The 27,540-nt window shown below is 45.7% G+C and overlaps 1 protein-coding gene across 2 annotated transcripts in view; it reads left to right on the top strand.

Moving 5' to 3' along the window:
• The window catches only part of FES (FES proto-oncogene, tyrosine kinase), a 481,567-nt gene that overhangs the window by 383,395 nt on the left and 70,632 nt on the right, over nucleotides 1-27,540 (top strand). For both annotated transcript variants that reach the window (XM_086948863.1, XM_086948864.1), the window contains 2 exons: nucleotides 15,417-15,470; nucleotides 16,870-16,988. In XM_086948863.1, coding sequence (XP_086804989.1) covers nucleotides 15,417-15,470; nucleotides 16,870-16,988 — 173 coding nt within the window. The remainder of the gene's footprint in view (nucleotides 1-15,416; nucleotides 15,471-16,869; nucleotides 16,989-27,540) is intronic.

A 27,540-nucleotide genomic window follows, 5' to 3' on the forward strand; every position in this document is an offset into this window, starting at 1 on the left:
CAGCAGTAAACCTACACCTGTGCCAAGTCTCCTGTTGTTAGTGACTGCTGCTCACACATGTACAGTGAGCAGTGGGCGCAGCGGTGCTTTCAATCACTTTCAGCCGATGAACAGCAGGTAATGCGCAATGGCCCTGACCTTCTGCCGCACTAAGACCCAGTCCCCCTGTCCTTAGTGCCTCCGACAAGCAGCTTTCTGCTGTGAACTGTGGCCAGGGGCTACTTTGACAAAGACCTTCACCCATTCCACTCACCTCCGTCCCTACACAGCATGATAATAACCCATTGCCAGTTGCTAACAATGCAAGGTGGGGCCTTTGTACACATATCTGTCACCCCAATCCCCTGTCTTCCTTACCTGCTGGACTGGGACTTCTGTTAGGATCAATGAGCAATGGAAGTGCTCTTTAGGCCCCTACAGAGCCAAGTCCACCTAACCTCTATGTCTGCTTTACATATTATTCAATCATGCAGAGCAGGCTCTGGACTCTGTTAAACCAAAATGAGGCTTTAACCTGAATATAGAGGTTTTGACGGGCGTGAACTTTTATTTTGAACTTTTTCTTTACATTTTATTTTGAAAATAAGTGTAATGGTAGTCGAATCAAATCTCTAACATAAACCTGCTTAAAGGGAAAAAGACATTTTCAAACATGGATTGAACAAAAAATGTATATAAAATGTAAGTTTTCATAAGCTTCTTCATTGCCACATATAAATTCGTAAATGTGGTCTCTACAAAATGTACAATTTCACCATAAATGTGCAGTCTGCATCAGAATGTGTGTGTGTGTGTTCTTGTGTGTTGCAACTTATCAAGGGCGCTGTTATCTCTTTGACTTGGCATACCTTAGATGGTGATGCTGCTGCTTCTGGTTCTTGCCCAGCTGTTTCTTCTTCTCTGCAACTCTGCAACAATTTTTAGGTTTTGACTAGCGATGCGCACTTTGTGCGCATGCGCTAAAAACCTTATGAGTTAGAGTGGGGAACAGGGACCCGCCCCACTCTCCAATTGGCTAGCTCCATAAATGGAGGCTAGCCATTGGAAGACACGTTTGTCCGTCAATGCAGGACCAGATTCGGGGGCGTTCCCGAGAATTTTTGGCTTTTGGCGACGTCAGCCGAAAGCCTGTTCTCGGGAACGCCCCCGAATCTGGTCCTGCATTGACGGCACCCGGAAGAAGTCCAGGTGAGTGCTTTTTTTTTTTTTTTTTGCCCGTTCCCACCCCCTCTCCCGCTCTCCGTGTCTCTGGCCCCGTTCCCGCCCCCTCCCGCTGCCTCTCACGCTCTCCATGTCTCCGGCGCCTGTGAGCTGGACTCTATGTTTGCCTTTGTTGTCGCCCTCGTCTAATGAGGTCTGCCTCCTGCTCCTTCTCCGTGTCTTATTGCCTCCGCCCCCTGTGTGATGTCTAATGGGTCCCTGCTTCTGTCTCACTTCACCGGCTTTGCCCCCAGCTGTCAGCGCCCTCCCCATCCGCCCCCCCCCCCACACAGATTTACTTGACACGCATTCAGAGCGGGCGGGAGGGCGCCTGAAACGCATTGATAGATTATTGCACGTGATTGGCAGTGCTTGATCGAGTTGGACCGGCCCTCTGCCGTGGTGAGCCCTGGCTCCAGGCCTGGTCTGTCAAACTCCCATCACTCTACCCGGCGGTGACGTCTTGTCAGCTGGCTGCTACCCCAGGGCTGACTGCCCAGGAGAGCTAGCTCCCTGCAGGGCTTTCATTACCATTGTTGGCGCTATCCTTTCTGCAGCGCCGAGAGACTTTTCTTCGAGGCTCCAGTGCGCTCTCTGGGTGAGTTTTGAAAGATTTTTGATGCAGTCCATTCTTGAAGTAGTTGTCAGGGTTAAGTTGGAGTTGGCGGGAACCTTCCCAGGGTGGGGACTTCGAGTCTAGAATGGCTGGGTCACCATCTCTTTCCAGGCACAAGGCTTCTAGCCGCTTTCTGCCGCTAGGAGGCCATAGTGTCCCATGGAGACTAGTGAATATTTAACGGAAACGCTGTCCAGCGACGGTGTAAGTGTGAATTTAGTTCCTGCGTTCCACTCAGGTAATACCACACACGAGCAATATTCATGCACCAGCAGCTCATCTGTGCACAAGTGCGCCTTGGTTCGCACTCTAAGCGCTACTGCCTTCCAGGATGTGACTTGTGAGAGCTCGAGAAGGGGCCACATTAATCTTATGTAATTATTTTCACGAAACTGCAAACATATCTCTTATCGATTATTTAGTGTTGTGAAAATATTCCTTATTTGTGACCTGTGGTTATGGACCGACCGACCAGGAATCTTATTCATACTTTAGCCCCTCGCCGGACGGTGTTTCCTCAAAATATTCATCAGTCTTCACAGGACACAGACGTCTCACAGTGACAGAAAGCCGGCTAGAAGCCGTGTGCCTGGAAAGCGGTGGTGACGAAACCACCGAATCATCTCCTCTTTGGGAAGGTTCGCGCCAATTCTGCCAACTATTTCAAAAATAGACTTTCCCTCTTTTCACTGTGCACTAATGCACCATAGCCGCACCAAGTCAGAAGTGCACCAGTGTGTGAAAAGCAGGACACAAACTAACAGGCTTTTCCAAGTGCGTTGTACCCATGCTCTGGGGATTCTAGCGCCTATTCAGGAAATACTGAAAGTCGAGGAGCTTGCAAACAGAGCCCGGCAACCGAGTGTGGTGGAATCTTTATGCAGCAACCATGCTTTCGTCTCTATAGGTTGTTGACGTGTTTCACCACTCACCAGTGTAAAAGTGCGGGATGGCACGAGCATTCAACGTTTATCTCTGGGGAAACACCTGGTTTGTTTCCAAGCTCCTGTGCTCCGCTTTTCCAAGTGTGGTGGCAAAGAAAAATCAGCAGGTGTAAGTCCGATATCTCCAATCTCAAACAGTTCGGAACTCAGAAGCTGTGGGGGTCAAAGTGATAACAGCTCTATGGAGGTGACCAGGAGCACACTGTGTGCTGGTGTGTGTTTGAAGGGACCCAGCCAGGTGTTTCACTTGGTGGGGTGCCCTGTCCAGGCATGCAGTGCAGCGCCCCCAGGGGTCCCGCATTTCCCTGCTAGAGCCCCTGCATTCTCCAGTGCACGCACGCCCCAAATCAAAGCCACGTCCTCTTCATTGACCGTGCAGCGGAAGGAGTCACGTGTTCAGACAAGTGACATTACAATATAAGGCCCATTGAATGGCATGCGTGCCCTGTGGGCAGTCATCGAGGTACCAGGGCTGCTGGAAGCCTGGGGACGGTCGCATCGCGCGTGGAAGTGGCTTTGAACGCCGCACTTTAAAGATTTGTGTGACACTTAGGAGACACTTTTGAAATGTCCTTCAGAGCTCATTTTTGCAGATTTTGGGCCCCTCTGTTTGTGGTTGGCCTCAATGCACATCAGTAAAGTACCTGCCGGCTGTCAGTCAGTGCGAGCCACTTCCCGCTTCTCGGTGCTTCATTTGTAAATGAATGAATACTGGAGCCCAGAACTCTGCTCGGAAGCGCGCGGCCGACGCGAGTCAATGTCAGCGCGCCGAGTACCAGGCTGTGCAGGCTTCAATGCACACAAGGAGTTCCCTTTAATTCTCTTCCAGACACTCTGCCCCTTTAGCTCACAATTGCAGGATCCTTTGTGACGTGGTTTCTCTTCCTCCTTTGTGTGATTCTCCTCGATGAGAATATATAAGCGTTGGTGCCCCCCACCGGCTGAAATTAAGCACTGCTGCTTCTATCTTGACCTATGCGTGTCTCTTGATCTGATGCTTGTTCCCACATCACTGTATCTTCATCCTGCGGAGCAGAGTGATTCACTAGGTCTGGGAGCTAAAACTCCCCCTCCCCCTTTCACTCGGCCTAGGAGGACACTTACTGACTCACATCCCTTTAGGAGCCGGGAGCCAGCCTGCGGCGCGCACCGGGTCGGTAGGAACCCTTTCTCGCCTTGAAAACAAGCATGGATTACTTAATAAATGAAGGATACGCTGCAGCCTACGCCGAACCGCCAGGCTGAGGTCTCCTCTTTTTAGGACTGGCTGCTGATAGTTTCAACGGTGTACCTCATGTCCGCACACAACACACACAGAAGGAGGCTTTGGGGCAGCCCCCATTGGCTTCTCAGCCCTTCTATTTCTAAAGTGAGATGATTTTACATGTTTTATTTACCTCGTGGACAGAGCTCAGCCATTCAGCTAAGGGCATAATATTTCAATTACTGGGGGAGGAGTTGGCTAGGGCGGTCGACCTCGAATCTGAAGAACCCGGTTCGAGTCTCGGCAATGCCGCTGAACAACCTGTGATTCTGGGCAAATCACTGAATCTTCCCGTGCCTAAAAAAATAATGAACGTGTGTCTTCATGTAACGCAACTGGTGCTATGTAAAGCGCTCTGATACCTGATACCCGGTCAAGTTCGCGTTATATAAATCTCCGTAAAGAAAAAAAAAACGCATCTCCATTCTCAACCAGGCCTTTTCTAATTTGCAGGAGAAACGTGCCCTCAATACACAGCTATCCAGCATTAGTAGACACCTACTGGGAAATGCCTCTAGTTTCTCGCTTAGACTGTGTCCACTGCCTTACTGAGAGCGTTTCTAGCACAGAGACACACCGGTGGTGTAACCAGGCGCTTTCCTGTATTTTTCAAGTTGAATTTCAATTGTCCTGTTAGTTATTTATTCATTCATAAATATACATGTTATTTGTCACTCTCAATGGGTCGCTCTATAGGTTTGAAAGTTTTTGCATCGTCCGCAATTATTTCCACCTTTGCATTGTGAAACTCTAGTCGAGGAAAGGCTGTCGAAGCTGTTCTCCCATAGTCATACTTGATTTGATGACTCTTTGTTGTCTAATGTTTGTACACATGTACTGATGCACAGCTTCTGTTTCTGCATAGGTTGTCCCCCGTTTGATCCATTCTTACATGGAATACCTCTTGCACGCGATGAAATATTAATGACCATTATGGTTTTGTGACCGTCCATTTTTTGCATTTTGACATTCCGGTGAACTTTTTAATCCCCTGTTGACGGGAAGAGTGAGTTGTTTAATAAAGAACTGGCTTTGCAATTATGCAGAGCCTATTTCTCACCAGCTTTTCTGTCCAATAATCATTAATCAGTCAATCGATTTGTAGAGCGCAGCTTGTCATCCGTGAGGGTATCCGGGCGCTGGCAGGGTCCAGGTGATCAGCCAAAGTTGATCACACGTTTTTGTCCTCCAGTTTTCCGAAGCTGCATATGTTTTGCCATCTCTTGAGAGAAGTGGGAATTATTTTGGGTTCTAGTTAAGCGCTCAGCTCTCATTGTCCAACTAAGCGCTGCACTTTTAAAACTCCGCCCCACTGTCTCCTCTGATCTCAGTCACTGGAGTGAGTACTCATTTACTTGGCCTCAGACTTTGCATCTTTTCACCTGTATTTCTTCTCAGTTACAGGTTGAGCATAACCTGGTTTTGATGGGGCTTAATTTGTGAAACAATAAGTGCCAGGGCTCTCGTTAGGAGGCCACTGCAGCTTGCACCAGTCATTGCCCCTGACATGGTGCCAGTGATAGTAACAACACAACTACTAGCCATCGCACTCCTACAAGTGTGACAATTTGGATTATTTCGGGCCCTCAAAGCTTTAAGAATGGCTTGGGCGGCAGGTAATAGTCATTTTTAATGTACAATGAATTAATTATTACCTGTTATGTTCATCTATAAATTAGTCTGACAGCGCCACCTTGTGGCAGACTGTCACAAGCGCCGGAGTTGACAATTAAGTGCCAGTGCCAGTTTCCTTGAAACCACTGGCTCAAATTAAGCACTGGGTTTCAAAGATATTTTTTCAGACATCTGCTGCGTCACCTAAAAACAATTGACTTTTGGCTTCATCAAAGTCTTCCGAGATATGTCACCCTTGCAGGAAGTCCCTCCTCCGTGCCTGAGGCTTTGTTGACAAATATTGGTACCTGTTTCCAATTTCAGAACTTGCTACATTTCCAATTTCCCCCATAACAAGGACTAACTTTGTTATGTCAATTAAAGGTGTTAAATCCTGGAGTTCCTAAAAGGGTGTTGTTTTGCAAGGTCCCTCAGAGTCCAGTGTTCTTCTGTCTGCTGTAAGATTTCTCTACCCAGGTATTGCAGTTAAGCTGATCTTACAGATGCTGTAAAGTGCGCCCGTGGTTGTAGGCCAAGATGCGCTTCTCAGACTCATTACCTGTCCAGTCTCTTTGTTGCTGTGGTTCCCAGGGGCACCGGTTATATTACTTCCAATCTACACCGCATGGATTTTCGATTTGTGGGGACACCTTCTAAGTAATCGTTCCTCTCCTCCTAGGGCTGTGAGGGGGGCATTGATGGAGCATCACATTAAATCAGCTCCGTTTTGTATCTAAGCTGTACTCGTGCTCGGGGAGTTCTGTTTGCTGTAAAGATGGCTGTAGGTTTGGTTTGACACAGGTTCACCTTCTTCCTGCACTGAAGTCCATAAGATACCTGCTGTTAGCTGTATGTCAGAACCACACACAGGCATTTTTAGGGTTTGCCTAGCCAATGCGTACGAAGTACGCATGTGCTAGGAAAAACTTAATGATGTCTGTGTGTGGGGACTGGACCGTCCCCACTCTCTCATTGGCTAGCTCCATAAATGGAGGCTAGCCATTGGGAGAAGGCTCTGTCCGTCAATCTCGGACCAGATTCGGGGGCGTTCCCGAGAGTTTTTGGCCTTTGGCGACGTCACGCTACGTCAGCCAAAAGCCCTCAGGAACGCCCCCGAATCTGTTCCGGCATTGACGGCACCCGGAAGAAGTCCAGGTGAGTGCTTGCTTTTATTTTTTGGCCGTTCCCACCCCCTCTCCGTCTATCCGTGTCTTCGGCTCCGTTCCCGCCCCCCTCCCGCTGCCTCTCACGCTCTCCATGTCTCCGGCCCTGTTCCCGCCCCCCTCCCGCTCTCCGTGTCTCCGGCCCCGCTCCCACCCCCCTTCCCCTGCCTCTCACGCTCTCCATGTCTCCGGCCCCGTTCCCGCCCCCCTCCCGCTCTCCGTGTCTCCGGCCCCGTTCCCGCCCCTTCCCGCTGCCTCTCACGCTCTCCATGTCTCCGGCCCGTGTGATTCACTTGATACCAGCCATGGAAACGGGACAGACTGGAGGTCTCAGGGCCGCTGCAGAGAAATGGGGCAATAGCTCCTCTCCATACTCCCGCCCCCTAACCTCTCCCCCATACGCTCTTCCATCTGTGCACAGCGCCAGGCTCCACTTTAATGGCAGCGCGGCGCACATCGTGTATAGAGGCCAGAGACGTGCTGTGCTCCTTGGGGTCTCTCCTGCCTCTCCCTCTGAGCACAGGACACTTCGCCACAAAAAATAAAATACACGTGCAGATCGCGTGACCGGGAGCAATCGTCCACCGCGACGTGAGCACTGCACACACCGATGCTGTTGATTTAAATATATCGGAATCCACGTTGCCAGGAACGCGCATTGCTGTCGGGAATGCCCGAGACCCAGACATTGGCATCAACGCCCTGCAGGGCTATAAGCTGAGCAGTAACCTGCATTTTGTCCTCGAAGAGACAGAAAGCAATGACGGGTACAAATATGCAGAGCTCGTTCTGGAGAAGGGTTTAGACCGAGAAAAACAAAGCCGTCAAGTTTGTATGTGTGTGTATCTGGCCGACAATTTTTTCATTGGCACTAAATGATTTTCTGCTCTGGAGAAATAGTGATCCAGGGTACTAAGGTAGACCACGAGGAACTGAAACACCTCATTGTTTCCGGACATTGTTGCATACCATGAAGTATTTTCCCCAATGCAGAGTACACAGCGGGCACAGCGGCCAGGACAGCCCTGGCGCAAGTCTTCACCCGCCCCGTGCCCAGTGCGAGTTCCTGACCCAGCTAGTGCTGTGCTTTCGAGTACCCATGGGCGTACTTTTCTGATTCTAAATGCAGCATTACTTTCACATATAGAAAAGGTACAATAACAATCCTATATTTAGCAAGTCAATGACAACGGGTGGAAGGACACCTGAGGTCAAAGACGACTCCAGGCTTCTACAACACAATAATAAGAGAAAAAAAGTGCGGACGCAGACCTCCACCCCCCCCCCTCCCCTTCCCATAGCAGCACCTTAAACTGGGGCAACCTGTCCCCAGCCTGGCTAAGAAAGAACAGCTCCACGAGGCAGTGTAAATGTCAGACAATGCGCTATATAAAAACTGTCTATCCACTCCTTTCTCCCCGTCCACCACCAGTGTTCAGACCCTGCCTCCTCCCACAGACATTGCAGCCTCTCCTGGGAGCAGCTCTTGCTCCTACTAATGGACGTTAATGGGTTTCTCCTCCAGGTCGCGCCTGCATTAGCCCAGCCTAAGCTCTCTGATGGCCGCAGAAATCAGCCAAGGAAAGCGTTTTCCTTTAGAGCCACAGTCCCTGGTTCGATCCGGGGTATTTGCTAACAGATAACACCTCCGTGGCATCTTTCTGGAAGGGGGGGGGGCAGTTGGTGTTGTTTACTCATTACACAGGCCCTATGTATTGTACTCTCTAGGGGCTCGCAGTGTGTGGATCGGGGCTCGCAGTGTGAGGGGGTGCTCTGTGTGTGGGGGGGGCTCGCAGTGTGTGGGGGGCTCTGTGTGGGTGTGTGGGGGGGCTCTGTGTGGGTGTGTGTGGGGGGGCTCTGTGTGGGTGTGTGTGGGGGGGCTCTGTGTGGGTGTGTGTGTGGGGGGCCCTGTGTGGGTGTGTGTGTGGGGGGGCCCTGTGTGTGTGTGGGGAGGCTCTGTGTGGAGGGGCTCTGTGTGGGGGGGCTCTCTGTGGGTGTGTGGATGGCATTTGCGAGAGATTAGGCTATTGCCATTGTAAATGACAATGCCATTTATTTATCTGTTTTCAAAACGAACACATAAATAAAAATGTTGTCATTTACAATGCCAATAGCTCTAACTTTTACAAAGGCAAAACCGTTGCATTGTAAATGCTTGTTTTGTATTGCAACTAAGCTGAATTTAACCAGGCGGCCTGAGGTAGCATTGCCATAAGAATATTAAGCATTTCCTCTTCCTTGCCAAATTTCATTTAAACAAATGTTACAGAAATCTGTATTTGTAGACAATACGGAGGCCAACTCTGACCTGGCACAGAAACCCCACACGCATGACACTTTTTAGGTCGAGCCTGAGCAGTGCAGGCGCTGCTCAGCGAGGCATGCTGTATTAAGGTATGGCATAAAAGCTCTGCCCATTTCCCCCATCTTTTTAATTGGCTCCTGTTACTGTCCTTGCGAAATCGTTGTTTTTCATTTGTGAATAGGCTTAATAGTCCCTCTTTGGTACCACATTGTCTGCATTTGTAACATCCCATAACGACTGGACTTTTTACTTGTGTTGTTACACGGTCGGTGAGCACTATTTTCTTTAATGAGCTTCCCCTATTCCACCCCGACATCGCAGCACACTGCAAAGCTTTTAGTAATGTGTTTATTTAAATTACAGCGGGGTCCGCTTTAACTATAGCGGCCGCGCTTATTTAAATATTTCATGTATGGAGCAGTCCGCTTTCACTTTAGCGGCTGCGCTTACTTATTTATTTATTTTACAGCATGGGCCGCTTTCACATCAGCGTCCGCGCATATTTATTTATTTAATTAACAGCGCAGACTGCTTTCACTTCAGCGGCTGCACTACAGAAACTTTCGAAAATAAGTCATTTTTCTTCACTTTGGGTGAAAGCGCCCCATACGCGCTTTCACTTTAACATTGGCCGCACCCCTTTCTTTAGACGCTGCTCACTGTAACCTGATACGCGAGCCACGTCTAAAGAAAGGGGCGTAGCCACCATTAAAGTTGTCTCACATGTGCAACAGTTTGAGTTATTGGCATTAAAAATAACAAGGCCTTTTATGTGTTGCTTTTACAAAACCATAAATAAAAGGCTTTGTCATTTACGATGCCAATAGCTTAAACGCTGCTCTCAAATGCGAGACCTATTGCATTGAAAATGCGTGTTCCTATTTGGTGGTGAGTCTGTAAAGATCACATGGCAGGCCCAATTTCTTCTTCCTGTTGATTTAGTTTCATTTCTAGTTTAATTTCTCCAGAAAAATGTATACATTGCATGTGTTTTTAAAATGGCACTTGGTGCAAAATGTTGTTACTTCTTTTGTGACTCAAGACATGCCTGTAATGCTTTTATTTTCAACTTGTCGACACATTATCAACGTTATTTCCTCTTTTTTTCCAAAATTAAACTCTGAAAATTATTGGTTTCATTGTATGATGTTCTGAACACATGCAGTCATCTATGAACAACAAAGGTCAAATACACAGTGTGACTCCACTTTATCTACTTCCACCTAGTAATGAAAGACTACATGTTCATTCTATGCAAGACGGCCAAAGATGCAGAATATTAGGAGCACAGTGGTATGCATAATCAATTGTCCAAATCATTTCATTTGGGTATAAAGTATTATTTTGTTTATTACATATTAACAGGAAACTAAACATACAGGTCACAAACTCTACTGGACCACCAACCTAATTTACAACATTTATGTACTCTTCCCATGTGCAACCTTGCTAAATGTAACACTTGTGAATGTAATTAAAATAACTGAATGGTTAAGAATTTGTTTTGAGTTTATCTCAGTTTTAACAATTCATTTTCCCTGCAACTGGGGTCAAATTATGGCTCGATGTGCTATCAGGTGGTCTCTGCTATATCCTATTTGCTGATTCTCTTCCCACTCATCCACAACATGCCTTAAGGGCGGCACACCTAACTGCCCTCCAACCTGATTTCAGGCAAACAGTGAAATCAATCTGATACTTCAATGAAACGCAATGTGTGAAATCCTGACAGTTCATATCAAATGCAAATTATCTCAAGACTCACCACGATTGAGGAAATGTTGACTTAAACCCACCTTAGGCTTCAGAAAAGTGGGACCTTTCTCAGAAAAGAGGCCTCAGTTAACTTTTCAATAAGTTATCGAAGATTCTACGTTTAGGCATCTCGCAGAGCTCACTGTAAAAAATAGTGGTGCCCCCTTCTCTGCCTGAGTCCTGATTCTGGCTCTTAGGTCTTCTATTCTCTTAACATTTTTAAACTACATTTCTTTATCGAGTTTTGTGCTGAAAGCCAGATAAATCAACTATGAACATACAACACATCCTAGCACCATCATCCAGGTTCCAGATCATTATCGACCTACATATATATACTTTTGTTTACTTGGAGAATGGATCAGAATCAGACATTTGTAAGTTGGTTAAGACCACTTTGTGTCAGGGTTCGGAATTCATTTAGCAGCAATCAACCGCACAGTACCTCTTCCAGCTTCCCGAGATTTTGAGAAGGTTTTAGGGGCGACCCCTCTCCTCTTATTTGCTACATCTCTCCATGCCACGCTTCCACCCTCCTACACTGGAGGGTATTGACTTCTTGCAGTTCTGAGCTATTTCTGTTTTTCCTCATTGTTAGCCTCAGCCTTGGTGGGAACTTCTCTGCCTTTGTGAATCCTTCCTCTTTCAGTATGTTTAGTACAGCAATTTTTAGGTTCAGCTCGAGTGGTTGTTTAAAAACACTTGGAATGTACAGATATCCCCTCCCGAAAGGACCCAAGCACTGGGCAGAACCAGCCAGTGTGAAGAAAGTCTCCCATCTTCTTATACCATAAACTTAATCTCTGGCTGGTCCTAGAACATTCGGCACAACGTCACTCACACAGACATGTATCATATGGAACAATTAAATATAAAGCAACAATAGTAAACAGTTTTTTGCTGAGACATGCACCTATTGAGTATCAGTGTTCACATCCAGGAGATTTTCCTTTGCCCTAAGGCAAGCACAGATAGAACATTTTGTCATACAGAGCAGGGAAAGCAGATAGTTTATGTCCCATGAGTGTCTACTGAACTTAACCAGAGAAGGTTTGCGCCTTAAATGTAAGAATAATATAATATAATCAGTCAGAGATACAGGGTTTTTAAGTGGCCTCCCTTCATCCTTTCCCCAAAAGAGTACACACAAGAAATGTTAAGTATTATTATATAAGGCTTTACTTAAGCAAATCTAATGCAAAGTATATGCAAAATGATTACAGCAGATATTAATCCGTTTGCTGCTTCGAAAGTTCCGCTCCGGTGCGGAACGTTCTATTATGCGGGCGGGGCCGTTTCGGCCAACGGACGTGCGCAGCACTAGGGAGGTAGTGCTCGCGACGGCCGTTGGCGACAGAAGTAGCAAAAGGGTTAAAAGAGGTGTGGCAATTATAAACAAATACAAAAAAAATATTAGAACATGTTATATTTGATAGTTCATATTTCTGAAAAAGCCATTGTCGTCTCTGCTTGTAGCCTTCATAAAGAAAAAGGTTACAAGGCAGTGGGGCTGGAACAAATTTCAGAGTAGAGGCGCTGCCATTAATGTATCACTGGGATTGTAAAAAACCAGGCAATGTGTCATGCCAATTCAGCAGTAGAGTGGAAAGGGTGTGGTATGTAGCTCGTGTTGCATTTTGAACACTGGTGAAGTAGCACACTGTCATTTCCAGAAAACACATTTTCCATTAAAATGGGCACTACTTTTACATAGGCATGCAGTTTTACTGGTTAAACTATATAGAACAAAAGCAATAATGCATGGAAATTGGGTTTCAGCGAATATTTATCATGTGTGCATCACCAAGTACTGTGACTTGATTTCTTTTGATCCTGTTAAAATCATTGTTGCCATGACTCTTCAAAATTACACCAAACTTGCTTCATGTGTGCTTTCCTAATTGCTGATATAATTTAAAATATGCATACATTTGATTTGGTATTTTAAAGTTATTGTATGTTAGGAAAAAAAGTGATGCCCTACAGCCTTTCCTTTCACTTTCTGTACCACAGCAGGATTGTCACTTAGTCACTGTTTACAAAATCCTCTCACTTTGCAGAGAAACAAAACCACTCACCAGTTTTCAAATGAGCAGCAATTTGCCAGAAGACATAGCCTCCCATTTGACCTTTACGCCCAGCAAATGTGACAAGATAAACATAAAATGTAAAGGTATCTTTTTTGGTCATTCATCTGCTGAACTCCAGCATACTATTTCTGGGGATGCTGCAGCACCCCTACTTCCAGCCCCTATACCCAGAAGTTGAAATGTTCCTATCAGCCCCACTGGGTTAATACACTGCTTTTGTACCGATTCTCAAATCTATTAGGACAGAAATGTCTTCGTCATTTGTGATGTAATAGGAGAGAAAACTCACAAAATGTTCTCACCACTTATGATATCTCACACATCTGTTCTCTGTACACTAATAGTAACATGAGTATAGGAACATGGAAAGCTATAAGCACACTTTTAAAACTCATAATACATATGCCACATTTTGTCCCACGACACTAAGGTACACATTATGATGGCGGACGGACCTCAGTCCGTCTGCCACCATAGAGTAGGAGGGAACCTCCGCATGGGCTGCGGAGTTCCCTCCTGTGCAATTAGGATGTGACCGCCACCCTGGCGGTCACATCCTCTATTTTTAACATTGCGGCGGGTGCGGCTTCAAGCTGCACCCGCAGCAATGTTAAAAATGCACGCATTGCATTTGTATGTAGAAAGTGGCAGGCACCGCACGGTGCCTGCCGCTTTCTGCATACAAATGCAGGGGGTACCATAGGTACCCCCATGTGCACCCCCCGCAACGGGCCCCCACAGTGAAGTTGCACATGTTTTTCCACGGCGGAAAAGCCGCCGCGGAAAAGCATGTTTCAGAGCCCATCCTAATCTGGCTGACGGTGTCTTAGAGACACCGTCACCATATTAGTGCTTTTCCGCCGCGGTTGTAAGCCAACCGCAGCGGAAAAGCTGCAGACGGAAACCAGGACCCACCAGCCATCCTAATGTGGCGGTGGGTCTTTGGTGGGTCCGCAGAGCATTTTCTACATAGCCACCGCCGGCCCGGAGGATGCGGAAAATCCTTCATCGTAATAGGCCCCTAAATGCAGACAAATAGACAAAAGGTATAAATAAGAAACAACATACTAGACTCTTCCGCACTAAAATATAATGGGCAGGTGCATAATACATATAAACATGTTTTTTATGTTGTTACTATTAGACCACGGTGTCATAGTATAAGTATCGAACATTTACAATATAAAGGTCAGCATTGGATCCAATGACTAACCATTAACTTTGGTGGGTGTATACATTCAGCAACAATGATGGGTGAAGTGAATGAGAAATGTTGCATTCTAGGATTTTACACCCATCCTAATGCCGGCAAGGTTGGTAGAAGATTTCTGGACCTATCTTCCCTTCTGGCCTGGAGCATGCTCACAGTGCGCTGGAAAGCCTCATTATTTTCCAGGATTCCCCGCTGGCACACCGTGGTACTACGAAGGACTGAGGTGGAATCGGTCTCTCTGCAGAGATAGGAGGCCAGAGAAGTATGTTTACGACCAGTTGCCTCTATGTGAGACGGTCAGGTCTTTGTCATTGGTGATTGCTGTAAAGGGTGAACCACGTCTTACCAGTGTTGGTGTCTCTCTTAGCCATTCCCATACCCGAGCCACACTTGCTAATGCCGCTATGGTAATGCCGCTCTCTAGGTAGACTGATACTTTTTCAATACAATCACTGATCTCCCTGGTTTATTGACGTAGATTCTCGCTTTTGCACTGGCTGTGTGTCCAATGCAGGGTGCATCTCTTAGTTTTCCATTGCTAATGCTACAATAGCACTTTGACTTTTAGAACTGGAGCATTATGGTTTTGTGTTTTGCTCACAAGCACTACATTTAATTCTTCAGTATCATTTTTCCTGTGTTGATATCTACGAAAAAACGATATAATTGATTCCATTAGAGACTATTTGAAATACTTGTGAGTGTTTATGCCATGATTGTGTTTATGTAACCATGTGATGCAATGTGCTGCTGTGTGATGATAAAACCAATAAAAATTGGTTTAAACAAATGGGTGCAGTGAGTGTGTGTTCTCCATGTGCCCCATACGTTAAGACAGGATGAAAAGGCCTAAGATTCAGAGTGTGTAAAATGTAGTTATTCCTATACCCCTGATTTGGGCTTTCAAAGTTGTATCATTAGCCATCACAAACACCATATGCATAGTTCTATCCAACAGTGTGAGCTGCTGCATAATTATTTTCTTAAAAAGCCTTTAAGATTCGGAGTCTAACAAAGTTGTAAATCTGTAAAAAGTATGATATGAGTCAAAACACTGTTCAACATCAGCCTTATGAAAAGAAGAAGACTATTCATATTATCTTCCATTGTTTTGTACGACGCATGCGCATGCGGCTACGTATGGTTACTTGGAATTTGAATTACACTTATGCTTTCCCACTGAGTTTATCGGATCTGTTTGGTAACAAATTGCCACAAAATAAATATCTGTTGTATGTTTTGTATTCAACAGGACAAATGGGCTTTGGAGCATGAAGATGTTGTTTTGGGAGAAAGAATAGGTCGGGTAAGGAACATATGTTTTCTTCATTATTTTTTGTATGGATTTTTAGTCACATGTTCTTTTATAATGTGCCCTTATCTTTCAGTTGAATAAAACCTATTTAGGAATTCCTTTTCCTAAAAAATTCCTCTGAAGAGGCAGTGTGAATATGAACTATTCATGTCAGAATTACAAATTACCCTTCTATGTTTTTTCTATACTTTGTATAGTTTATTATCAATTAATTTTTTATCACATAACTTATATGGCTGTATCATTTTACCTGTTTTCTTCTTTTTTTGTTCCTGCTTTGATTTCAATAAACTCAAACTTAAAAAAAAGAATTACAAATTACCGTCATCTGTCATGTCTCTTAGTAAGCATGTACTTGTTGGTGATACTTTGTGAAACAGGCATCGTGGTGAAAATAAAATATTGATGTAGATACTGTTGTGTACTGTGCACCTTGAACTGACTTGTGGCCGAGATTAGCCACTTATAACATTTGCCAGGTGGAGCTCCCAACAGCAGTGATACAGAGGGAGAATATTGCCAAAACCGACCTCCGATTTTAGCAAAAAGGGGGAAACATATGGGACCAATCGTGGTTTAGAGGCAGAACATTTTTTTTTCAGACGACATTTGGTTCATGTTTCTTTCTTGTAGTGCCTGGTGTTGTGGTACGAATAATAGATAAACCTGTGAGCACAACAGTAGAGTTGGGTTCAATCAAATACTCATCATTATATAAGAATTATAGCACTCTGAAAAGGACATTAACAAGCAAATGAGGTCACGAGAGGGTTCATAATATTGGGATAGGTCATTTACCAAATGTTGACGTTTGGTAGAATGTGGGCAGCACTTCTGTCAGCACCCTTGCCAGCAATGTCATCCACCCCAGCTGACAGGCGTTCACTGCCGCCAGCTGCTTCAAGTCTCTGTGCCACACTTCCACTGAACTTAGAAGGAATGCAGGTAAATACCAGCAGTTCACAGCAGCATCCTAAGCCTTTTGATTGCTGAGACAATCATAGCATTCCACAAGCGTTGGTAATGTGCTTGGTTAATATTGCAGAATTAGAATATGTCTAGATGTGCAAGGGTGACTCCTAAACTGATCAGGGGAACTGATTTAACTCAATGGAAGACAGCTGTGCTGGGTCCGCCTGTAAACCACCATCACCATGAAGGCAGGGCAGCTCCATTTGAGGTGGTTGGTGACATGAACACTCTCCTGCAATTTAAAGATCAGAGACAATTGTTCTTGGTGTAAAGATTAATGAGAAAAATAATCCAATTATCACTTGCTCTTCAAATTGCCGCCTGACCGATTTTATAGGAGGAACATGTTCCACGTGAATCTCTGAAATCAAATGTGCTAAGAGTCAATGTGACCTGGTCCATTCTGTTCTGTTTTCAGGGTAATTTTGGAGAGGTGTTCAGTGGACGACTGATAGCTGACAACACTCCAGTGGCAGTAAAAACATGTCGAGAAACTCTTCCTCCAGAATTGAAGGACAAATTTCTACTTGAAGCCAGGTATGACTGCACAGAACCACTTACAAGTACAGCCTTCTGAAAAGGATCTTCCCTCCTGTCTGTCTGTCCTTCCTAGGCCTTCTCATAACTATTCTTGATTTACTTTTTTCAATTGCTATCACAGTTATATCTTGATTTTGAATCATTTTACTTGTGTTATATTGGTGACATGTAAAGTTCTCGTGGCGTGTTAAAATTTGCGGTTTGAAAAGGAGCAGGTGTGCCAATTACACCTCAAACTCCCAATCTTTGCTGCCGTTCTCTCACAGATCACAGCAAGTATTGGAGTGGAGTGGGGAGTGAGCAGGAACCACAAATGAGCTGAAGAACTCGCACACATACTACATTCAGAATCCTCTAAGCGGCAAGGACACTTCCTCACTGACATCCCTAGTTCCCTATATGTGCCCTTCACTCTATTGTCATTTTAGCACATAGGGGAGCAAGAGAGAATGGCCTCTGTGCATCAGTGACACATGTATTACATTCTTATTGAGTCACATCTAAGCATGCGATTTAAAACATTTCATTATAGTGACTGTTCTCCTTCTTGTGGCATAAGACAAAAATCGGGCAATGCTGTTTCCGTTACCCACCAAATCAATGTGGTGATAAAAATTCAGTTTTGTGTTTTAAATTGGAGCCTTTTTAAGAACAAAACCCTCGCAGCACTCAGAATCCTGAGCCTGTGGTCCAGCGATGATTATTACATTTTAAACATATTGTCTGAGGCTAAAATACCTGAAACATAATCCTAGTTTCTCCAAATGACAAAACCTTATGCTTCTGGTAGAGTCAAGTCATTTCTTCATGGTCCAGTGTCCTTAATGGTCCAGATAGATAAGCAGCATTACAAAACCAGATGAGCCTCTAGTATTATGCACTGTTATAAAATATGTTTTTGGTTGGGAGAGGTATACACCCTGTCCAAACCGGAACCACAATCCTTTTTTTTTTTATTTCAAATCGTTTTTATTGAAGTAAGAAAGCAAAGCAAAAGACATTACATTAAATCTTCCATCAAAAGTGAATTAATACAGATGTTGTCAGACCAATACAGAAACTACAAATGATAAAAATAAAGAGAATAAAGAGAAGAATCACTCTTGCTTGTCACATGGTTATTGATCAAGTTGTTAAACACTTGACGTGTGGATGAATGGGGATAGTTCTGACATAGCAACTAGGATCACACCCATATATCTAAGATACTACTACAAGGTCATATTGCTTCAAGGCGGTTCAAAATGGAGGGATGAACTGTCTAGTGACTTCCATAATTTCTTATTGGATGGACACCACGTAGAGGACTGTAACGCCTGATTCGTGGCACCTCTCAGGAAAGACAGCCATTCCTGCCAAATTTTGAAATTTACTTCCTTAGCACATTTCCACTTGCACAAAATAACCTTACATGCCAGTGTCAACATTAAATCCAAAAGCTGGCGATCATGCTCATTTGTTAATCGCGGTTCTAACCCCCCTAGAATAACATATACAAATTCCTTCATTGGCTTTATCTTAAACACATGATGAATGCATACAAATATGTTATGTTATGTTATGTTATGTTATGTTATCTATTCTTTTGTATAGCGCAACGGTTACTCAAAAAGAGTGTCCCAGCGCTTTAGGTAAGGAGAACAGATTTCAGAATAACACAACACAGCTAAAAGAGGTTAAAAAAGAAACCAAAAAAAGCAGAACTACAGGCAGGCCTATTGGGAAAACAGCCAGGTTTTGAGACCTCTTCTAAAATCAAGGAGAGTAGACGCCCCCCGCAAAGGGAGCGGTAATGAATTCCACATCTGTGGAGCCAACAGACTGAAAGAGCGGCCCCCGAGGCGAGCCCTCTTCACACGCGGAACAGCCGCCAAAAGTAGAGATTCTGACCTCAACGAGCGAGTCGGATGGTAAAAGGTCAGTCTCTTTTGGAGATGTTTAGCTCCCACAGCATGGAGCGCTTTGTAGGCCAAGGTCAGAGCCTTAAAGGCGATCCGTTTGCGGATGGGTAGCCAGTGTAACGTCACCAACAGCCCAGAGGCGCTGGTGCGTCTACTTAGGCCAAAGATGGCCCTGGCCGCCGCGTTCTGTGCAACTTGAAGCCTTTGTAGCAGATACTCTGGCAGGCCCAGGTAGAGAATGTTGGCATAATCCAACCTGGAGCCTATCAGAGCCTGCACCGTCAGCCTCCTGTGCTCCTCGGACAAGAGAGGCAGAAACCTCCGCAACATTTTTAACAGGCCGAAGCAGGTGCCGGTAACCCCCAAGATCTGGGCTTTCATCGTCAGCCCCTTGTCCATCTTAACCCCCAAGTTTTTGGCCATGGGAGAGGAGCCGGACGGAGGGAACATGTCGATGGGCCACCAGGCCTGCCAGCTAGGCTCCGTATCGCACCCGAAGAAGAGTACCTCCGATTTGTCGGAATTGCACTTGAGGCTGTTCAGTTGGAACCATGCGAACACAGCCCCAAGGCAATTCTGGATACTCTCCCCGTCAAAGTCAGCCCCTCTCTCGCAAGAGAAGAGGAGCTGGGTGTCGTCGGCATACGACACAATCCGGGCACCAAATGACTCCGCCACCGCCGCCAAAGGGGTCATAAAGATGTTAAAAAGGGTCGGGCTCAATATAGAGCCCTGCGGGACCCCGACTCCCAAAGGCGGCATTACAGCGGTGTCAGATGATGTCCAGATCGTTTGCCGGCGGCCGGCCAAAAAGGAATAAAACCATTTGAGCACCGTCCCCCGCAGACCAATCTCAAAGAGTCTTGCGAGCAGGCCCTCATGGGGGACGGTGTCAAAAGCCGCCGACAAGTCCAACAACACCAGCATGACCTTGCCCCCGGAATCCAACACCCCTTTAATGGTTTCAGAAACCTCAAGGAGCGCGGTCTCGGTGCTGCGATTTGAACGGAAGCCCGACTGGGAGTCATGTAAGATCTCATGGGACTCCAGAAAATTGGAGAGCACCGACTGAACGTGCTTCTCCAGAATTTTTACAAGAGCCGGCAGCAACGAAATTGGCCTGTAGTTGGCTGGGGCTTTTGGGTCAAGTCCCGGCTTTTTAAGCAACGGGATGACCATTGCCTGCTTCCACACTGGCGGCACCTCTCCCAGACTCAACGAGAGGTTGAGAAGAGGGTGCGCCAGCGGATTAACCACCTCCGCCAATTTACCCAGGAGCTTAGCAGGGCAGGGGTCAAGCGGAGACCCAGATTTTAAATTGCCCATAAGCGCTAGGGAAGCGGAGGCTGGCAGAGATGGAAACTCAGCCAATATGGCACCCTGCATAACTGGGGGAGGCGAGCCCGCCTCGGGCATCGGCAATGTAGCCGGTCCACTCGATAGAAAGGAGTCCTGGATGAGTTTGATCTTGCCTGTAAAAAAACACGCAAGATCCGCCGCCCAAGATTCTACGGGCCCCTCTTCCGAGGCGGTAGTCCGAGGTGAGATGAATTCTCGGACAATGGTAAAGATCTCCTTACTGGAGTTCGAAGCTGCTTCAATTCTCCCCGCAAGATAGGCTTTCTTTTCGAGGCGGATGTCTCGGTGGCAAGCTTTAACCACAGCCTTGTAGGCAGACCTGTCCTTGCTGTCATAATGAGCCCGCCAGGCCCTTTCGGCTACCTTGCACTGCTGCCGCGTAGCCCACAGAGCAGGGGTAAACCAGGGGTAAATATTTTCTCCCAATATTCTTTCAGCAGGGGACAGTTGAATAGCATGTGAGGAAGATCACCAGTCCCTGATTGGCAATTCCAGCACTCCGGAGAATCACGTAATTTACATTTAAATAGCTTTTCCGGAGTCCAGAACGACCTATTTATGAGCATATACTTCGTCTGGAATAGGATGGGTGATACTTTGTGGGCAAGTGCTGACTTATGAATCAATTCCCAATCCCACTCTATTCCTGTGGAGTTAGGTTCAGCTTCCCATTTCGCTTCCACTTTTTTGTGAGATTTGCTGGGCAGTGGTAGCAACAGTTTATACACCTTGGAAACGAAGTGACCTGAGTGCAAGATGCGTGGGAGATGTGTTATCAGCCACGGAGTGTAGGGTGTGAAATTACGGTTGGTTAATGTCGCCTTAACTTTTAGAAAATTATAGAAGTCTATCGGGGCCAGGTCAAACTTCGTTTGTAGGCTTGAGAACGGGATTGGTTCGCTGTTGTCATACAAGTCTCCGGCCAGGTTAATACCTTTTTCGGACCATGACTCCCAGAAGAGTTCCACACCCGTGTGTTTAAGGTAGGGGTTTCTCCATAATGACATGCATGATGATTTAGAGAATGTCAATTTGGTTTTATGCGTTTGGTCAAGTCTAAGTAGGGCCCTTCTGGTATTTAACAATATGTATCTGGAGTGAGGGAGGTGTGACAGATCCATGGTGATTAAATACTCAAGAGGAGCCTTGCCCACTATTGATCTCTCAATGTCAATCCACACAGGAGTGTAAGTTGGTGATTTCATTAACCATTGAGCACCTTGCTTACACAGAAAGGCTGTCTGATAGTTCCTGAACGATGGTAGCCCCAGGCCACCTTTATCTTTTGCCAGTTGTAATTTCTTTAGAGATATCCTGGCTTTCTTACCCCGCCACAGGAAGTTACCAAACAGCTGGTCTATTTTTAAGACAAAATTATTAGAGAACGTCATTGGGAGCATACTGGCCATGTAGTTAACTAATGGTGTTGACATCATTTTGAGAGTTTCTGCCCTGCCCCACCATGAGAGAAACTTTGGGGACCAACTTTCTAGAAGAGTAGATATTTTTTTCAAAGTCGATTCTTCATTTATTTTTAGAGTGGAGACTAAATCCTTATCGAAGTCCAACCCCAGGTACTTAAAGCATTTGGGCTGCCATGTAAGACCAGAATCCCCCAAGATCCCCTTATCCCTTATATTATTTAGCAGCTTGACCTCCGTCTTGTCTTTATTGAGCTTATAGCCCGAAACCCTCGAAAAGTCTTCAATGTCCGACATGAGTGCAGACACTGCCTCATCCGCCCTTTCAGATAGGACAAGCACATCATCTGCATATGCTGTCAATTTAACCGTGCAGTCTCCAAAGGGTATACCTGCAATTTTAGGATCTTCCCTTATATGATGCAAGAACGGTTCAATTGCCAACAAAAATAACGAGGGTGATAAAGGGCACCCCTGCCTCGTACCTTGCTTTAAGCAAAAGGAAGATGAGAACGATCCACCAGCTCTAACTCGCGCCGAGGGGCAGCAATAAAGTGACATCACTAGCCGTGTAAATGTTTCCCCCAAATTAAATTTATTGAGGACTGCTTTGAGAAAGACCCAATCAACCTTATCGAAGGCCTTTTCGGCGTCTAACGTTATTGCTACTGTAGGGGTTTCTAGAAGTTTAGAATTCTCCAACACATGCGCCAAAATCCGTGTGTTATCACTGGACAACCTATGCTTTAGGAAGCCCGCTTGAGATGGATGGACTAGTTGTGGGAGCACCTTTTGAAGACGTGCGGAAAGTATCATTGCTAGAATCTTACAGTCAATATTAATTAGCGAAATTGGCCTGTAGTTTTTTGGGAGCGATGGGTCTTTCCCTTCCTTCGGGAGTACTGCAATTGTTGCCTCCGCCAGGGTGCCTTTTACTTCACCAGAGCTATTTATTTCTTGGAATAGGTTTATCAAGGGCCCAGTTAACATAGTTGGGAATGTTTTATAGAATTTTGCTGTAAAGCCATCTGGGCCTGGTGCCTTCCCTGTTTTCAATTTTTTAATCGCGCTTTCCACTTCTTCAGTACTGATTGGGCCATTTAGACTAATCTGGTCTTCAGCGGGCCGGAACCACAATCCTAGTCAGGGTAAGTGTAGTACACACTAAAGGTTTCCCTGTGCTCACCCTCTTAAAGCTTGGCACAGAGCAGTTAGTCTAAACTAAAGTATTGGTACACACACACACATATGCACACACACACACACAGACGTACACACACACACCCACACCCAAAGTAAAAGAAGACCAAAACAACAATAATCTAACATACACAAGTCAAGATATGAATTTTACAAGATTAAATCAAAATGCAGTTCTTAGAAATCAATTGCTCTAATTGGGGCTATCTGGTCATGATTGACCAGGGCACACCCAAATGTTCCGTCTGACCGCGATGGAGTACAGACCAGATACGAGAGTTACGCCGAACCACTGACAGTAACAAGGATGATCTGAAGCTTGAGGACTATGCATCTTTTTCAAAGCTGGGCAAGGACGTTGATGTCAAGAGTGATGTGCGTCCGGCCGAGATGTCAATGTCCAACTGCTCAGTAAGTAGGTGATGTGTTGGCCCGAAGCAGCGCAGGGCCGGGAATGGGTCGAGAACAGTGCGATGTAGATGTCGGCGATGCAGTGTCAGAGACTCACGCAGCAGGTCGTTGTTGCGTTATAAGTCGGGGATGTTGCTTTGCGCAGTCGACAAGCGTTGTCCGTGGATTCGGTGCAGGCAGCATTGATGCGACAATATCGCAGAGAAATGCACCGGTTTCAATCGACGTTTGGTTGTTGATGGGATAGTTTCTTGGGTTGCAGCACCAAACACTTGCTGCCAAGGGCCCAGAACTGGATTTGGCCCAACTTGGCAAAGCTTGACTCACAGCAGAGGAGCTGAGGTGCTGGTAGCAAGATGCAGGTGAAGTCTTTGATATCACTGAGACTTCCAAAACAGGAGGGAAGCTCTACAAGCCCTTGGAGAACCTTTAGAGATCCAGGATGCAGAGAGTCAAATCCAGTCCTCTCACTCCCAGGCAAGGCAGCAGGCCAACTCATCAAAGCAAATCGTAAAGTGGCAGTCCCTCCTGGCAGCACAACAGCTCTTCTTAGTAAGATGTTCTCAGTTCAGAAGTGTTCCGAGTATATGGTGTCAGAGGTCCAGTACTTATACCCATTTTAGCCTTTAAAGTAGGGAGGCTTCAAAGAAAGGTCTTTGTAGGTCACAAGACCCTGCCCTTTTCTGCCCTGGCTCCAGACACCCTACAGGGTAGTATGCAACTCTTTGTGTGGGGACAGGCACAGCCCTATTCAGGTGAAAGTGTCATCTCCTCCCTCTCACTCTAGCTCAGGAAGACTCATCATCCTAATTATGGGCCATCAGGATATGCGGGGAGCACCTCAGCTAGCTTTATGTGCTGACTTTCTTGAGGGAATGCACAAATCCCAGGGGGTCATTCAACCCAGACGTTTATTCCAGAAATAGGCTGAGGCACAGAATTGTTAAAGTAAGAAAATGCAACTTTTTTAAAGTGGCATTTTCATACCTGCAAACTTACACTCTCCATCTTTTCCCAATAGGAAGTTACACTTCCAAAGTGTTACAAGGCAGCTTAAATGCCAACGTATGGGAGAGATAGGCCTTGCTGTAGTGAAAAATGAATATAGCAGCCTTTCACTACCAGGTCATGTAAAACTCAAAAGTACATGTCCTACCTTTTGAATACACTGCACCCTGCCCATGAGGCTATTTAGGGCCTACTTTGGGGGTGACATATGTAATAAGAGTGAAGGTTTATGCCTGGCAAGTAGGCAAACTTGCCAGGTCAAAATGGCATTTAGAACTGCACACACAAGCTCTGCAGTGGTAGGTCTGAGACAGGTTTTTAAGAATGACTCATGTGGGTGGCTCAATAAGAGCTGCAGGCCCATCACTAGCACCTGATTTACAGGCCCAGGGCACCGTAGTGCTAGGGACTTATCAGTAAACCATATATGCAAATCATGGGGAAACCAAATGTCATTGTATTTTAGACATAGAGCACCTGCACATTTAGCACTGGTCTGCAGTGAAAAAGTGCACAGAGGCCTAGAGCCAGCAGAAATAAAGCCAGCACACAGTCAAAACAGGAGGTCAGAAGGCAAAAAGTCAGGGGTAACCACGCCAAAATATGCCAGGTCTAACATGCACTATGTAAAAAGCAGTGGTGGCACTCACACTGAGAAGCAGACTTCCGACTCGACACACAATCTAGAGCCATGGTGAATCATTCTGTCAGCTGAAATATCTGAATACCACACTGTCATAGCCTGAGAAAACAACACCACAGTAGCCTACATCCTGGCCAATTTGTGCCTTGTCTGCAGTAACACCCTATTTGCACTCTAACTGTAAATTACTTCTAAAGACTTCAAGAAGACCAATAATGCTACAAAATACCTAATTTTCAGACTAGGAAAATATAACACATAATAGTCCACCAACGAAGTCATCACTGGTTCCCAAGGCAGGCAGAATCTAATCCAGTACAATAATCCTCACATACAAAGGCTTACCATTGTCTGCACTGAAGAACCTCCATGATGAACTCGAACCATCCAACCCAACCCACTTCACTTCTACAACTTACTGGTGACTTCAGATGCAAGAAGAGGCAAACGTACCCTAATAGCACCCCATCTCGTGAGCAACCACCCTTTGGATATTGACAAGCACTCCACCATCATACCACTCAGAGTCAAACCAAAACCCGCCTCTTCTAACACTGAGTTATGGGTCACAGAGCAATTCAGTGACCAAAATAAATAGTAAATTAGTAGCAGCTCCCACCCACAAAATGCCCAATTATGAAAACCCCATTGCCACCTATGAAGAAGCATCATAGAATCAATATTCCTCACCAGTACCGTGGCAAGAGTTCAAAAGGCTCTTTATAGACCAAGGACAAGGCCCCCTCCGTAACATCGTGTGGTCAAGAAAAACAGCTATAATTGGGGAGCAGTGGGTCTCTCAGTTCTAAGACCTGGTATCATTGAACCTGCTGCTCCATTGATAGCTATGCCCTTGTTCCTCATTGTCTGTGTCTTCATATGGCCAGGAGGGAATGCCCTCCCCACTAGCACGAGTGACTTACCTATGAAATGTTTGATCATGTAAATGCAATGTGTGCTATGTTAAAGCCAAGGGAAGTCATTGTGACCTTGATTCCCTTATCACCTGATAATGTAAATGTTGGTGATATTTGATGGCCAGAAAGGCTCATTGTAACCAACAAGCAATCGAGTTCCCACAAAACAGTAAACATCATCCCTGGAAAGACGTACCAACGAATCGGGAAACCCGCAGCTCAATGATCCCACTGTGTGAATCTTTTTCACTGTTAGAAAATGCATTGTTTTGTCTTTTATTTTCATATTTATCGAAGTGTTATCACTTTCCCAGCCATCTTACTTGCTTAAGCTCAGAACCTTATGGTAGTGGATACCAATGTCCAGTGTAAAACATGAGGAGTTTTTGCACCTCTCCTGTGTGGCAAGACTCGGACAGCGATGGAGCAGACAACTCAACGTCTGCTCAGTCTGGCTCCTGCTGAGGAAGCTTGGCCTTTTATAGCTAGGAGGTCAGCAGGTATTTGACATCTGTGAATAATGTCAATTATACACTCACTGACCCTTAGGAGCCTTTTTTAACGCTTTTTGGCTAATTAAAGTGCCCCACTTTAACCAGTGACATTGTATGGCATATGCAAAGTGGAATCTTGCCCAGGTCCCCCTCCTTTAAAGGGCCTTCAGCTTGCAGGCATCTCACTATCAACTTGAGCCTCAAGTGACCTGCTCCCATTCTGATCTGTTCAGCTCAACTATTGTATAAACAGACTTTTTTCAACAGTCAAGTCAAGTCAATAAACTTTATTTGGATATTACATTTATCCATAAAAGTACACACATAATTACATACATGGTCAGGATAAAAAATCACATTAAAATGGGGTGACATTTTGACTTTTTTCAATAGTTTTTTTGGGAGGCTGTGGGGGTCGAGGTTTATTTTAGAGGCTTATTGTTTTTTTCTTTTTTAATACTAACCACCAATTTTTTTTTATTAAACACAAGCAACACTTGAAGGCAGTTGTTTGAAAGTGGGTTATTAGTAGTGGTAAATATGCATCTACCACTGGCAATAAGGCCTCTAACATGGTCTAGGGCTCAGTATAGGTGTCAATAAATTATTTGTGTGGCTGGATCCTAACCTCTCTTTTACCAGCCACACAAAGAAGATTGCGGCTACCTGCTATGGTATCCTGCGAGGACTGAGACCAGTCCTCAAATTCTTCGACCCCCCTACTCTGCAACTGGTGGTCCAAGCCTCCATTCTTTCTCGGCTGGACTATGGGAGTGCACTGCTGCTTGGAGTAAATCAGGCTGAGGCCACCAGGCTGCAGAGGGTGCAGAATGCCGCTGCGCGGGCCATTGTTGGCCTCCCGAGACGTTGTTCTGTCTCTGCAGTCCTGACCTCCATTCACTGGCTGCCGGTCAGACAGAGAATTCAATTCAAGGCTCTCTGTCTGACATTCAAGATCCTGAAACTCTCCTCTCCTCCTGCCCTTGCGGGCCTTGTTTCCCCCTATGTCCCCACGTGGTCTCTCAGGTCGGAATCTCTTCCTCTGGCGATTAAGACTAGGTTCAGACTGAGTAGGATAGGAGGTCGTTCCTTTCGAGTCTTGGCGGCTGGATTATGGAACTCCCTCCCTGTCCATATTCGTGCCCTAAACAGCCTGACTCTCTTCAGACGCACTATAAAAACCCATCTGTTCGCT

The sequence above is a fragment of the Lissotriton vulgaris genome, unplaced genomic scaffold (assembly GCF_964263255.1).
Source record: "Lissotriton vulgaris unplaced genomic scaffold, aLisVul1.2 SCAFFOLD_1550, whole genome shotgun sequence".
NCBI lineage: Eukaryota > Metazoa > Chordata > Amphibia > Caudata > Salamandridae > Lissotriton > Lissotriton vulgaris.